The sequence below is a fragment of the Anarhichas minor genome, unplaced genomic scaffold (genome assembly GCF_050575085.1).
Source record: "Anarhichas minor isolate MPS153535 unplaced genomic scaffold, ASM5057508v1 ptg000073l, whole genome shotgun sequence".
NCBI lineage: Eukaryota > Metazoa > Chordata > Actinopteri > Perciformes > Anarhichadidae > Anarhichas > Anarhichas minor.
In genome coordinates this window covers 6,724,718-6,739,471 of record NW_027466519.1, presented here as the reverse complement: position 1 = coordinate 6,739,471, position 14,754 = coordinate 6,724,718, and the positions used below count along the sequence as shown (strand labels likewise).

Below are 14,754 nucleotides of genomic sequence, written 5' to 3'. Positions count from 1 at the left end.
AAGTGTGCTTCTTGGAACATACAGCTGGTAATGCGAGCTTGGTGTGTTTTCAAGTTATTTTATTCAATTTATAGTCAATATAAACGAAGTATGACATATTAACAAGTTCAACTTAAAATAAATAATAATACAAATCAAAAAAATTAACATTTTCTTAATAATACTACTAGTAATAAAAATAATAATAATAGTAACAATAATCATGCTATTAATAATAAAGTAAAATATATATATAACACAAAATAAAATAATGTAATAAATAAAATAAAATAAAATAAAAAATATAAAATAAATGAATTTAAATTAAATTAAGTATTATTATTACTATTATTATACAAGTTATACTGATGATGATCTGCTTTCTTTTGTGTTTTTTCTAAAGATACTTACAGTTTTGATTCATACAAATTGCTAAAGCAATGTTAACTTCACTGGGAACAACATATATTATCTATTTATGGTTTTCTTTTTTTCTATTTGCATCATGAATGTCTAAATCTCTGGATGTTTTGCTGCGTAGTCGGAACACCAAATCTAAGACAAATGACATCCCAGATTATGAGCTACAGGAACAGTGCCTGTGAAAATTCAGTTTTCTCTTCTATGCATCAACTTTACTGTAAATTCTTTAAATTCTCATTGTTTAGACTGAAGAAATAAAGCAACGCGTCATTACAGCCTAAACCTGCCGTCATTTGCTGAATCCAAACGGAAACTTTTTTTTCTGCGACCTTGGTGAAACCTTTTAACCTGGACTAATCCCAGTTCGTAACCACTGTGTGTTTTCTTTTTCTAGATGGCCGAGCATTGTGAGTACGTGTCCGCGTGTGACCATCCTGTTGGTCCGTGTGTGTGTGTCTGTTTTGAAAAGGGACTTTAAGCAAAAAAAAAAAATACGGGGAAGTCTTTTAGAAAGCAGGACAATAGTGGCCGAGGTGTAGCCTTGGTAGCGCTAGCCTTGGAAGGACACACACACACACACACGCACGACTACGACACTGGGCCAATTTAAAAAAAAAAAGGCACTCTTTCATTTTTCCATCAAAGTCTCACCTTCCCAGTTAATAGACCGCTCCCTCGCTCCCCTTGAGAGAAACCCTGAAAAATAATATAAACATGTCAAAAGCTGCCCTGCTTCCTTTTATCGGACCGAAAAGAAAAAGAAAAAAAAATCAACCCTGTCCTTTTTTGATTCCGTCTTTTTTATTTGCTGCGACGTATTGTGTCGCGCTTGTTTGCAGTGACAGCTTTCTTTGTAAAAATCTATCGACTGCGGTGGGAAAAGTGGCCTCGCTCTTTTTCCTCTCCGGGTGATCGATTATATCAAAACAAATAAAAAGAGAATCTCCTTTTTCAAAAGAGAGAGAATAAAAAGCCTCTCGGCCTGTTAAACCCTCATTAATTGTTTTGTTGCTTTTTTCTTTTCTCTTTCAGAGGTTCACCCAAAGAAAGTGCGGAAGGTCCCTCCCGGCTTGCCGTCCTCAGTAAGTGATAACATGATTGTTTTCCTTATTATTTCTGCGGTGTTATCGCTGCTTCGAGTGTGTGTGTCGGAAGAAGAAGGGCTGCTGATGCTCCAGCGTGTTTGGAATGAGCTGAGCTGGTTTTGTAGCAGACGTGGAAAGAGCTGCACACGTTGCCAGGTTCTGTGGGATTGTCAGGGTGAAGATGTCGGAGTCGAGCTGGACACAGACAGCTGTCGGCTTTTTCTCGTTGGTTCCTATTTTTGGGGGAGTCGACTGGACGAATTTCATGCTAGAATAAAAACAAATTAAAAAGACATCAATCGTTCTTAATGTAAAGAAATGTAGTTGTGTAGATGCTTCTTCTTTTCTTAATGTTTGACAGCACAAAGCCAATACTATTGACTAAAAAAGGAAGAGAATTTAACCATCTATACCAACACAGAATAACATTAGATTTCCCTTTTATTAATGCATCATTTGATTGGTTTGTCGCCGATTGTGTTGGATCTATCTGTGGCATTCTGGGCTGAAACTGTCAGCAGTCGATGGTGCTCGGCTGCCGGCTGGAGGTTGTTCTCTCTTTAGCGGGTTTGAAAGGACGTAAGTCCTGAGAAACGTGGAGTTGTAGGAGGAAGAAAAGCTGCACACGTTGCCAGGTTTTGTGAATTTGCGGAGGTGAAGCCGATGCTGCTGTCGGAGCCGGACGCAAACAGCTGTCAGCTTTTTGTTGTCGGTTCCTGTTTTTTAGGAATCAGCTGAAAGAGTTTCATGCCAGAAAAGATGCTAATACCTACTAAATAACACTCTTCTCAATACAAACAAATGGGGTGATGTAACAAAAAACAACAACAAATCCAATCCTGCCTTTTTCACTTTATTTTTCCCCATTTAACATTTCTAAGCAGTATACAGATTTTGAAAATGGTTTATAAAACACTTGAAATGGTTGCATGCAGCTACCATTTCAAGTGTTTATTAATGGTCTATATATGACAACATTTATAACTTGTCCTATGAAGACATTTTGGTAACGCCCATAACGTTATATTGCTATAATAATCATACTTATAATGTGTTTTAATCCGCTTATAGCACTGTGTAATTACAGTTATAAGCACTTACCAGTAGTCATAAGACATTATAAAGTATCATAATGCTTCATAATTGCTGGTCAGTCACTGGCATTTCTTTTGCAAGCATCATAGTTTATTATAATTCTTATAGTTTTAATACATCATAATATTTTTGCAACGCATTTTGATTACTAATATAATGCATTCAAATGTTATTTGAAGTGGTCGTTGCTTGCTTTAAGTCAATTGAAAATGAATTTACAACATTTCCTGTGTTCTTTCATAGATTAAAGCAAACGTAACGTATAATCACATTATAATGCGTTATAACAAGATTATAACATAATACAGCTATGGGAATTATAGCACACTACAATCCTTGAACAAAAAAAGTGTCAGTGAGTGACCAGCAATTATGATTCTTGACCTTATAAGTCATTATATGTGTTATGATTAATGTTATAAAGCATTATGAGTAAGTACGAGTGCTTGTAACTATATGTTTTTTTCATATACAGCAGCCTCCACTTAAGGGTGCCCATAGTTATTGTTACTAACAAATGCATTAATAAACAGTGCCTACTACTATATGATAGTGTAATACACTATTATTACGTGTTTCATATACTCCTTAGAAATGATTGAGGGACTTCAATTAAAGTGTTGCTGAAATTACTGTTTTTTGCAGAAAGAGCATGATGATCACTGTTATATCCTTTTGTTGATTTTATCAATAATTAATGAATGAGTTAATTCATTTATCAGGTTTCGGGATTTTGAGACATTTTGCATGAAAGTCTTAGCGGTCGATGTGCTGCTGGTTGGAGGACTTGAGGATTGAAGTGTAATCAGTTCAAGTCGCTGAAAAGATTTGTCAACTGACAGAAAATGAGCCAATCGTTGAAGTCCTTCGCCACACCGATCACCAAACATTCTCCTACATGAGCATTTACTGCTTTTCTCTGTTTTATATCATTGCAGATGGAATCTTTGTTTGGTCAAAGAAAACAAGACATCTGAAGACACATGGGGCTTTGAGAACATGCCATTTTTATGCCATTTGATTGAATTATTCATTAGAACAATCAGTAGTTCCAGCCCGAAACAGATCTTCCATGAATCAAGCTATTCCCGTAAAGGGTGTTCTGTCCGTGGGCAGAATCCAACAGAAAATATGTGATGGGTAAACATCACTACATGATCCGTGTTCGTGGTTCCTCGAGTGCCGTGAGTTGACCCCAGCTGTTGTTCTGAGGCCTGGAGCTCGGCTGAAATAAGGAGATGCAGCGGTAGAACGCATATTTCATTTTTTTAGGTTTAGTTTGTCATAACTTCACACTCAGAGTTAGACGCTTTTCTTTGTTTTTCACTTTTTTTGGGTGGAAATGGATTCTGTTTAGTTTATAAGTATAACCTTTAATTTGGTGGTTTTGCTGAAATTAGTTGATTGATCAATTACCTAATATATGTCTTGTTAATGAATTACAAATGTGGTAAAAAGGTGTTGCTGTTATTCTCTGTTTCATTTGACTATAAAGGGAATGTATATTTGGGTTGGCGAGTGTTAATGACACCAAGCAGCAGGCAGAGGATGACGGTATGTTCTTATAATGAAACTAATTATGAAAATAACCTGTATTTGCAGCCTCTAGTGCTCAATGGATCCATTTCTAATTTTAGCTTTGAGGTGTTTTTACATGTGGAGAGTTTTTTCTCTGCTGCTGACCTCATTAATCGCCAGTTAACGATGGCTGAATGTACGGCGTGTCGGCCGCCTCTTTGGCACGGCGGGAGGCCGCCTTTCTGTGGCCTCGGACCGCTTTGTCCCGCGCTTCCTCCTGTCCTTCCTCCCCTTCTCTGTGTCTACATCAGGCTGGGGATTGAGGAGGGGGGTGGGGGGGGTGGAAAGGTGTTAAAAAGAGAAAAAAGCAGTGAGGAAGCATGGTTTGTTTGACTGGTTGGTGTTGTTTTTCATCTTTTGTGTGCGTATAAAGTGGACGGATGAGACGTTTGCTGTGAAAAAGAGAGACATGATGTCCAGCAAAATGGACAGTTGCTTTACTTTTATGTGAATTTACCATTAGACTATACATTCCACAGTATATGAAATTAATTTATTACACTAAACATTTGTAATATTCTGTAATAATTGCTTTTATCTAATGGCTTGAGTTACTGCCTACTTTATCAATTACGATTTTAAATTTAACCTGAGATAAAAAAAAAAAGTAAAAAATAAATGTTTATGCTTAATGCTACAGTAAAATTCTGTCCCTCTACACATGATCAGCACGTGATCTCACAGAAACATGGCATAGAATGTGTTAGAATTACATGCTGGCAGCACAGAAACATTGTAACTTTAGGTTCAGGCAACAAAACTACGTCTTTAGGTTCAACAATTTAACTTCAGGTTTAGGCAGCAAAACTACCTCATGATGTTTAACAATTTAACTTTTCTTTTAGACAACAAAACTACGTTGTGAGTTTTAACAATTTAACTTCAGGTTTAGTCAAAAAATGTTGGCTTTCCATTAATATTAACACAACAGGACCCAGACAGCGGGTCTCAGCTGGGTTCCAGCCCCGGGTTTTCCTCCTCTCTTCCCTTTACAAGCCAGGCCACCTAGGCGTGATCGGATTCCAATGCGAGCAAGATCCGATCTCGAAGCGTACAGACTTGACAGTTAATACGTCCTGGCGTGATCGGATGACAAAAGATGCTTTGAAAAGACAACTGTAACCAAGCCTCACCAAAACCACCCTACTGACTTGTCCTAGTAGCCTTAGCATCACCACAGGTCGGACACAGGATGTGGGCCCCAGGGTCCTGAACTCCGTATGTCTCGTAAACCCTTGACCGACTCCTGTGCTGTACAAGAACGCCGCACAACCGCCTAAGTGACGGTTGTCAAAGTCTTCTGTCTACAGTCACATGACCCAGCTTTTGGATCCCCGTCCTCTGCACTGCCTTCATGTCCGCGGTGCTCCGAGCCGTCTCCTCTCTCTGCTCGAACCCTCTCCGTTTCCACCTCTGTGATGCGAGTAACCCCGCCTGCTTCCTCCCGTTCACATCAAGAGAGCGGGAGCGAGGAGAGGACCTGCATGCCTGTGAAATGGAGAGGAGGTTTGACTGCAGGGAAATAAATTCAGAGGCCCTTTCTTCCCCCCTTGTTGGCACAGATATCAGTTGAGAGAGAGAGAGAGAGAGAGAGAGAGAGAGAGAGAGAGAGCGTTGTAGGTATACCCCTCTTTTTTTGTATATTTGTTCCATTTTTGTGTCGGATGTCTTTGAGTGGCTGGTTCTGTCGGGTCATGAGTCAGTTTCGGCTTGTTTGGAGCTATGGCTTTTATTCTGAAAAATAGCATCCGGTTGCTGACAGGTGTTCATTTTCATAATCACTTCTGTTTCGGGTTTAGTTCCAGTGTTTTTTTTAGCTCTGAACTTAATACAAACCAAAACACTGAAACACTTAAGCAACACACTCAGACATTATGTTACCATAGCATCTGTTCTCTATCTTTTCTTCTGTATGCAGTGATTGTTAATAGTGCAGATCTGCCAAAATGTAAAGATATATATCCTTCAAAAATGTGACGCTAACAGCCAGTGAACAGCAATATACATTAAGCATGATGGGATACATTGGGGCAAAAATACTAATCATATCCAACCCTAATATAAATTAGAAAAAAGAAAACTTAAGGAATGACAGTAAAAAATAGCTTATTTTGTTGAAAACTTTATTTGTATTTGACATAACTCAACCCTCTTGTCCCATAAATATGGATCTACTCTCCTTGGACCAATACGCCTGCCTCCACCTTTTCATTTATATACATACATTGCATCATATATACGGTGTGTTGACAACCTGTGGACATACATTTAAAAAATTCAAATTACATTGAACTGTAATTACCAGGTTACTTTGCTGGATTACAAGTAATACCTGGTAAGTGTGTGTGTTTGAGCGTAATATGTAGGATTTCTGGGGGAAATGATGCAGTATGAGATTACTGCTAAGAACGGTAGTTGTATTTTGTAATGGTTGTATTTAAGATCAATAGAGGAGCCACTTCTTGAATCTTTTTTGTTTTCCTGCAGACTGTCTCTTATTGGGACTCAACACTGTAGAACAAAGTTGCACATTAAAGGCGTCGTTGTAGCGAGTCTCGCTGTAGAGATTGAACCCGTAACCCAGTCAGCTGCTCAGATCAGTCCCATGAAGGGTCCGCATTATTCCGCTGTCTGTTCAGATATTCCTGCTCTTCTACTAACATGTTTTGGGTTTTTTTTTTCCCGGATGGTCCGGCCTCCAAACCTGCTGCCAATAGCTACGAGGATGAGGCTGAAATGTGTCTTCATGCCTGCTCTCAGCAGCCATCTTATTTTTCCTCGTCTCTTTAGTGAAGAAAATCACGTTTGTTAATCTTTTTACGCAAGCATTTCTTTTTGTTTATCCTCCCCAATTTTATTGAGTTTAAGACCCATATTTTTAGATATGTGTGTGTGTGTGTGTGTGTGCTAGTTAAACATCAGTGAGGCTGAATCTTGTTAAATGGAAATATTTCAAATGCAGAATTGATGACAACATTAAGTTGCTTTCCTGAGTGGTTAGACTCTGAAATACAGCTTTGATTAGATATCTGATATTTATCTAACTGGATACGTAATACTGTTGCTGACGCTCATCCAAATTCCAATAGCTGTTAAAATACCTTCACTTTCTGTTTTGTTTTTTTCAGCTTTTTCTATGCTTCTTTAAACAACTCTTTATTGTTGTATTACTATTTATTATGCTCCGCTTTTGTTAATTGTGAAAATATATATCATATAAAACGTAACAGTAATAGTAATACCTTTCATTAAAAAAACTAGGAACAGGAAAAAAGAAGAATTGTGTAAAATAACAAAATAAATCGTAAAAATAAAAGTAATTTTAAAAAAGTATGTTAGGTATTATATTTAGGTATTTAAATATAGTGTTACAGTGGTCACATTAATCCAAGGTCTAAAATATAATTGAACTGAAGATGATCACTATAAACTTGCAATACATTTACACTGGTTGGAATATCAAATATCCATAACATATTTTCATAATGCAGTGTTTTGAACATGTCCTTATGCACATACCTAGAATATGCATTTTGACAAGAGGTATAATTTCTGATTTTTTAATTTTCTATTCTGGAAGAACTCTTTTAGTTGGCATGTATTTTTGTAATCATATCATATCAGTCATTTGTTGAATTGATTGTATTTCAATGAAGTACGATTTGTTTAAATACAGGATGTGTGTTTTGTTGGACATAGTAGCTGTTTGAGGGTTACAAAGACCCCACAGGTTCAAAGCAATGCAATCTGAGCTATAAGGATGTTTATACATTTCACTGGGTCTGTGCTCTGACATGTATAGATACACACACACTACAATAACACACACAGGATCTGCAGTCTGATTTATTTATGAATGAAATGGGATATAAAAAAACCAGACTGATGAAATGTAACATTAATATGTTGGGGAAAGTAGTGCTGAATGAGATAAAGAAAGAGCAGAACAGACAACAGTAGGACTGTAAAAAGGGTCAAATATATAGACCTGAATGTTCTCGCTGTTATCTGAGAGGTGATGGTGAACGAGCCGGACGTCACAGATTTACAGATGATCTAACACTCTGTGATGTTTTTACACGGGATGTAACTGAAGACATGAAATAACACACACACACACACACTCTCTCTCTCTCTCTCTCTGCCCAGACTGCACCTGCTCTGAGTACAAACAGCTTCACGCAGGAATGCCTGCAATGTAAGAGTGTGTGTGTGTGTGGGTGGGTTGTTCTAACACTAAGAGGCCAAAAACAAAAGTTATCTTTGTAACAAAATTGACCATTGGTAAACAGCACACACACACACACACACACACACACACACACACACACGTATTTGTACATCCAGATATATGAGGACCCTCATTGACATATCTCAAGCCCCCAACCCTGCCCTTGATGCTTTGTTTATATTACCAGCGAAAGAGCTACAAAATGGCTAAGCGTGACCAGCTACATTGTTGCCGTTAAAGTGTTGCTCAAGCGCTCGTTGACGTAGTTATGTCGTTAAATAGCACTGGGAGATAGCTGACGGCAAGAATACGATTTTCTTCCATTTTCTAGACAGAACAGGAATTGTGGGAAGACATAAGGAAGGGGACTGGAGATAGTCACTTCCCTGTGTCATTGGAGCGCCGATAAGACTTCCTGTCAGTTTGTAGCTTCCATTGAAAATGACTTGTATTCTGTTGCTTTGTCGCCCTTAGTGCGAAACATATCAAAGGTCGCATCACTTAAACCCAGGACCACTTAAAGCTGCAGTTGGTAACTTTATGAAAATAACTTGTTGTCATGTTAGCTCAAACTGTCACTATATTCTGACAGTCGTACATGAGACAGATCATCTGTGAAAAAAGCAGGTTCCTCTGCCTCCTCTTAGTGCTCCTAATGGCCTTTCAAAGCCCCAAAGCTCACGAAGAAAAGCAACCAATCAGAGGCTAGGATTCTCTAGTTGCTCTCAGTCACTGCTGGTCAAATTGTCAAACTAAACAGCGCTGATTAAATATGAATCGGTATTCTGTCACTTGCATTGAAACATATTTTAGTGTAAGTTGTAAAGCTGTAAAATATGAAAGTTTGCTCCGGCCGGTGGGCGTTGCTTGGTGGGTGTTGCTTGGTGGGCGTTGCTTGGTGTGGTCGGGTCACAAACTTTCTCATTTTACAGCTGAACAGTTCACTAAAATATGTTTTTGAAAACATTTGATTCACAGATAATCTGTTTCATGTCAGTTATGTTCTATAAGTAAAAGCAACTGTAACTTTAATGCACTAAAACGGTTTCCTTATTTTGTCCGGATCATGAAGGACAAACAACTGATAACATATTTTGTCTGTGGCCTGTACGACACTTAGGGTGTTTGCTATGAGAGCCAAATGAAATGAGGCTACACACACACGCACACGCACACACACACACACGCACACGCACACGCACACACACACACACACACACACACACTGCATCTAATAACATTATTGGCAAATAAAAGCAAACATGTGTGTTTGTTGGTAGGTGAAGGCTCGATATTTTGTGACATTTTCATCCTTTTGAATTTGTGTTGCTGATGTTTTCAGACCTCTTATATAGGAAAAACAAAAAGCACCGAGTTTGATTTGACTTTGACTCTTCCTCTCCTGATTCCAAAGAGATTTCAAGTGTCACTTTAGCCTCCTAGCATGTTCTTTAGCTGTAGTTTTTGTTCACATTGAGAGCCTTCAATCACACTGGGCTTGATTTGTATGATGTTTAAAATGTAAGATCTCTAACATAAAGAACATCAGAAAGATTTCAAATGCTATGTTTGCGTGTTTAAAAGCTGTTGTTTTCCTTGTTGTTGTGTTGCTGCCCTCCCATATGCTCCTGCTTGTGAACGCACTTCATTTAAGGCAAAAAAAAAGAAGTATTGTCTGTTTTCTTTCATCTCTTTTTCACATCCACTGCAGAAGACGGGTCTTTTTATTTTAATTAATTCATTTCCCCCCCCCCCCACCCCTTGCTTCCTGTCTCCCTGCGCTGCAAGTTTGCTATTGTTGTTTGTCAAATTTAGTTTGCTGAGTTGATGATTTACTTTCGAGAAACAATTAAACGTCACTTGAGAGGAGAGCGTGGGATGTCTTTGTAATCAAAAGGAAATTAGGCATCAGTTGCTAACATTAGCAGGTTGCAGAGTGTCGTCTCGCTGTTGTTTTTCTTTGTTGGTGTTGGGAGGATAACAGTGTTTTTTTCTCCTTTAGATATGATTGTTTTAGTTAATTTGTTGTTCAGGCTGATTCTGCAGCTCGTCCTCAGAGCTTTGCTAATGCTGAATGAATAAACAGCAATCTATATATCAAGATTATTCCCCAAAAATGGCTTTAATGGAACCGTGAAAATGAAGCTATTACAGGAAGTAGAAGTAAAATGATATATGTGTCAGCATGAGCCTGTTTAATCCTCATTTATAGTCCATTTCATGTTTTATTTTATTGTTTTTCCAATTACACACACACACACACACACACACACACACACACACTCTCTCTCTCTCTCTAACGGTGATACTGGGTCCAGCCATTAAACTGGCTTGTGAATGTACTAATATTTCCAGGACACTCTTGAGACAGTTGAAGAAAACATTTTTGTTTCATATCTTGATATTTTCATCTTAAATTAAGTGGAACCTGCTTATTATCATAAACTGTACATTTTTGCTCAATTGGGTTAAATGTAGGTGATAAAGAAAGGCTTGTGGAGCTTTTTAAGTGTTGTTATGTTGCCTGGATCATCTTGTGTTTAGAGTTTGAAAAGCAGATTGGAACTTGATCTGATTGAGTATGAACCTAATATGATTTAGTGTTGATATTAAAAAAATAGAATAAATCCCGTTTATTCACATCAGATTCCAAATTCTGATATTAACACTGTGTCCATTATTACCAATTATTTATTTCCCAAAATGTAAATGTTTAATAGTCTAAACTAACATTTGAAATTAGAACTTTTGTTGTGAATGATTTTATACATCAAAGCTGTTCTCTTATATCTGCATTGTGTTTTTTTTGTGTTTTTTTATGAAGTTGGAAGAAATATTACTCATCACTATATTTTTGGGTTTCTGGTTTATAAAATTCCACAATCTAAATGTGCATCAGGTGTCATTTATGTCCCAGAATCTGTGAAAGGTGGATAACTTAAAGTGTAAAAGTCTCTCATTTAATCAAATAAGTTCTTAAACTCCCCACTTTGCTCTAAAATCTATCCACTACTATTAATACATCATTTATTATCTTTAACAAATTTAGAATGTCCTGCTCAAATGCTTCACAAAAGATTCTGACACAAAACACAAAAAGTAAAGCACTTATCATCTCTGAACACAGAAGAAGCATTGTTTCAAAGTGTCAACTAGCAACCGTGTTATTCCAAAGACTAGAGTTAGGCTTAGCTGCAGTGATGACAAATCTTCATTTTCAAAAATCACATTTTTACCTGAAGCTCATCATCTAGTATTTTAGTTTTAATCTAGAGGATCCGGACTGTGAGGTTTCATCTTCAGCTCCCTACCAGCCCCAGCCTTTGAAAAGCAGACCTTGATCTCCTCCGCTATCAGTCATTTCAACAAGGAATCCTCAACCGGACCCCGAACAAGTATTTTCAAACCCTGAACGATTAAATCCTGTCAGCGATCCGACCGGGGCGATCTGCTCCCATCCCTGGCTATTCCCTGCTCTCCCTCTCTGTCTCTCTCTCTCCCTCTCTGTCTCTCTCTCTCCCTCTCTGTCTCTCTCTCTCTCTCCCTCTCTCCTCGGCTCAGATGTGGTTTTGTTTAAAGTCGACAGCGTTAATTAAATTACGCCAGGTCTTGCAGAAGGCACAGTAGGAGAGCCAGCGGTCCCTGGTGGGCCGCGGGTGGAGGAGGGATGGGGGGTGTGGAGGTGGTGTGGGGGTGTGGGGGGGGGAAGCGGTTTTGGTGATCCATACTGGCCCCTTCAGGCGGACCCCGGTACCACAGAGGAGCCACAGACCCCAGCAGTCAGCTACTGTTCACTGTCAACTGCTCCCTGCACACTGAGGACTGACTCTGAACCCACAGGCTTCCTCTGATGTCATGCTTGTGGACGGCCTTGCTTTTGTGTGCTTTTGGTTTTGAGTTATTCATCGAAAGATCGACATTTGAAGTGAAACGTGAACATAAGTGCAAATAGTGTTTTATAGGTATTTAAAAGATAGGTGTGAACACACAATTAACAGCATCAGGTGAGAAAGCCAAGTGTCTGTCTATTCTCTGTGTTATCACATCTGCATTTCATTTTAACAGTTAACACAGTCATCATGAAAGTTTGCACATTCCCAGCAATATGAGAACTCACGTATTCACTCCATCTAATGTGAAAAAATAAGAAGAAATTTCCCCCAAAAAAGTAAAGAAGTCTTTGTTTAAAATAATACAAAACTGCTGATTTATTGATAAAAAATGTAATTAAAAAGCAGAGCCTTTGACCTCAGTTGAGAGTGCATAAAAATGGAATTCAAACAGCCCATGCAGTAAAGTCCACACATTTTGAAAAACATAAAAACACACAACGTCCTCATCTCCTTGTGTGTGAAGTGCTGAAAATGGAGTGTGTGTGTGTGTGTGTGTGTGTGTGTGTGTGTGTGTGTGTGTGTGTTAGTATGCTGCTCAAATTAGCAATCTTGTACCGGGCCTTGGCAGAAGATGAAATGAGAAGGAGTCTACAGGGAGGGAGGGGTGAGACAGAGACATGCATCGACACAAAACAACAAGAACATGTCCTCGGCCCCGTCTGCTTTCGTTAGGCTGCAAAGCCGCTGTCACTGTTACATCCAACTAAATTATTAAGATTTTCTGCAAATGAGCACGCAGGTACCACTTTTGTTTTTGTCAGAGAATTTGACTCATTGATTGCTGTCAGGATGTAAAGAGAATCTCAACAGATACAACAAAAAAGGTTTCTAAAATGCATTACCTACCCTCGCTTTAAACTGCAGTACACCATAGCAACAGTATTAATTAATGCTTCACGCTACAGGCGACAGGTGTCAAATACCTACTGCTAGTGTTTATAGTGAAGAAACCCAGAGAGCAACTTCAGCCAGGGATGACCTCGTGGTTTAACTAATTAACTAACTAATTGTGGTCTAAAGCAGACATAGATAGTTGTGTGATAGCTATTTGGCTGATGTTGGACAAGCCCCCAGGAAGAGCCCCAAGAGGGCTCCGAAGACAATTTTTTGTTTGTGTTTTTCTTTTAGGTAAATCATCTTTCCAGTTCTCTTTATACATCCATGATGTTGGAATGTGGTAGCTTTGCCCTGCTAACACTGTGTTAGCTTTGTGTCTTGTTGTGTCGTGCTTCTTTTTTTTTGGCATTATAACTGATATTGTACTGCGGTTAGCTTAGCATTCAAAAATGTTGTGCTAGCTTTGTCCCAGATTTTGGATTGCTGATAGGCTATCTTAGTCTTGCTAATATTAAGTTTGTATCCTGTTAGCCGATATTGGATAGCATCTTATGATGTATTCATATCGTCTTGTCTAATGAGCAGCCTAGTAGATGAAAAACATTCACATTACCCTCATAGTTGTCACAAATATAGTAACTTCTGAAAAGTTACGATATCTCCCACTCGGAAAATATAACTTCAAAAAGGGACGACAAACTTCGACCTACTCTATCCCCACAGGTCTTCAGTACAGTATGTTAGTTTTGCCCTGTTCACTGCTGTTTGATAGCCTATCTTTGCCCCAAAAATGTTATGCTAGCTAGCTCTGTTAGCTCATTGGGGTGTACCAATGGCTTACAGCTTACCCTGTTAGCTGTCAGAGCTAATCCCCCCCCCCCCCCAAGGAACTGGTCAATTAGACCACCATCTGACCTTGTAAGAGCGGGTCGTCCTTTAACCATAAGGTTGCCGGTTCGATCCCCTGGTCCTCCTGTCCGCATATCGAAGCGTCCTTGACCGAGACACTGAATCCCCAGGTGCTCCTCGGGTGCAGCTCACTGCTTAGGATGGGTTGAATACAGAGGTCACATCTTGTTTGTATGTGACGATAAAAAATTTAAAGTTTAAAAGTTTAACTTTGGAGAAGGATTTTCTTCCCCAACTGCCTCGGACGCTTCAAAGGATTTTTTGTCAATGAAATGACCTCAGCCTGAAGATGTTCACTGCCTTTCTGTCCTTGTGAGGACATTTGGCTTCCACAAAGACCTCGCTCTCTCTCTTTCACACACAAATACACACACACACACATACATGCACTCCCAAACACACACACACACATACATGCACTCCCAAACACACACACACACACACACACGGATGCCTGCTGCAGATGTGGACGTTCCCTGGTGCATTCCTGAGCCCAAACATTTGGCTGCAGTAACAGGCAGCAGAGAGCGGCACTCTGATTTGCTCCAAGGCTGTAATGAAAATCACATGTTATCACACACATACACCCACTGAGACACACACACACACACTCTCAAATCAGTTGTGGTGACAAAACTGCTTTAAGTTGTTGATGATGTGTTAAATATCGCCCTGCTCGGCTGCACAAAATGTCAAACTCAATTATCCTTTCTTCTTTTTTTTC

At 39.0% G+C, this 14,754-nt stretch overlaps 1 protein-coding gene across 5 annotated transcripts in view; it reads left to right on the top strand.

Moving 5' to 3' along the window:
• Positions 1 to 14,754, top strand: part of tcf4 (transcription factor 4) — a 212,568-nt gene that overhangs the window by 120,408 nt on the left and 77,406 nt on the right. For all 5 annotated transcript variants that reach the window (XM_076079918.1, XM_076079917.1, XM_076079916.1 and 2 more), the window contains one exon: positions 1,435 to 1,484. In XM_076079918.1, the coding sequence (XP_075936033.1) occupies positions 1,435 to 1,484 (50 nt within the window). The remainder of the gene's footprint in view (positions 1 to 1,434; positions 1,485 to 14,754) is intronic.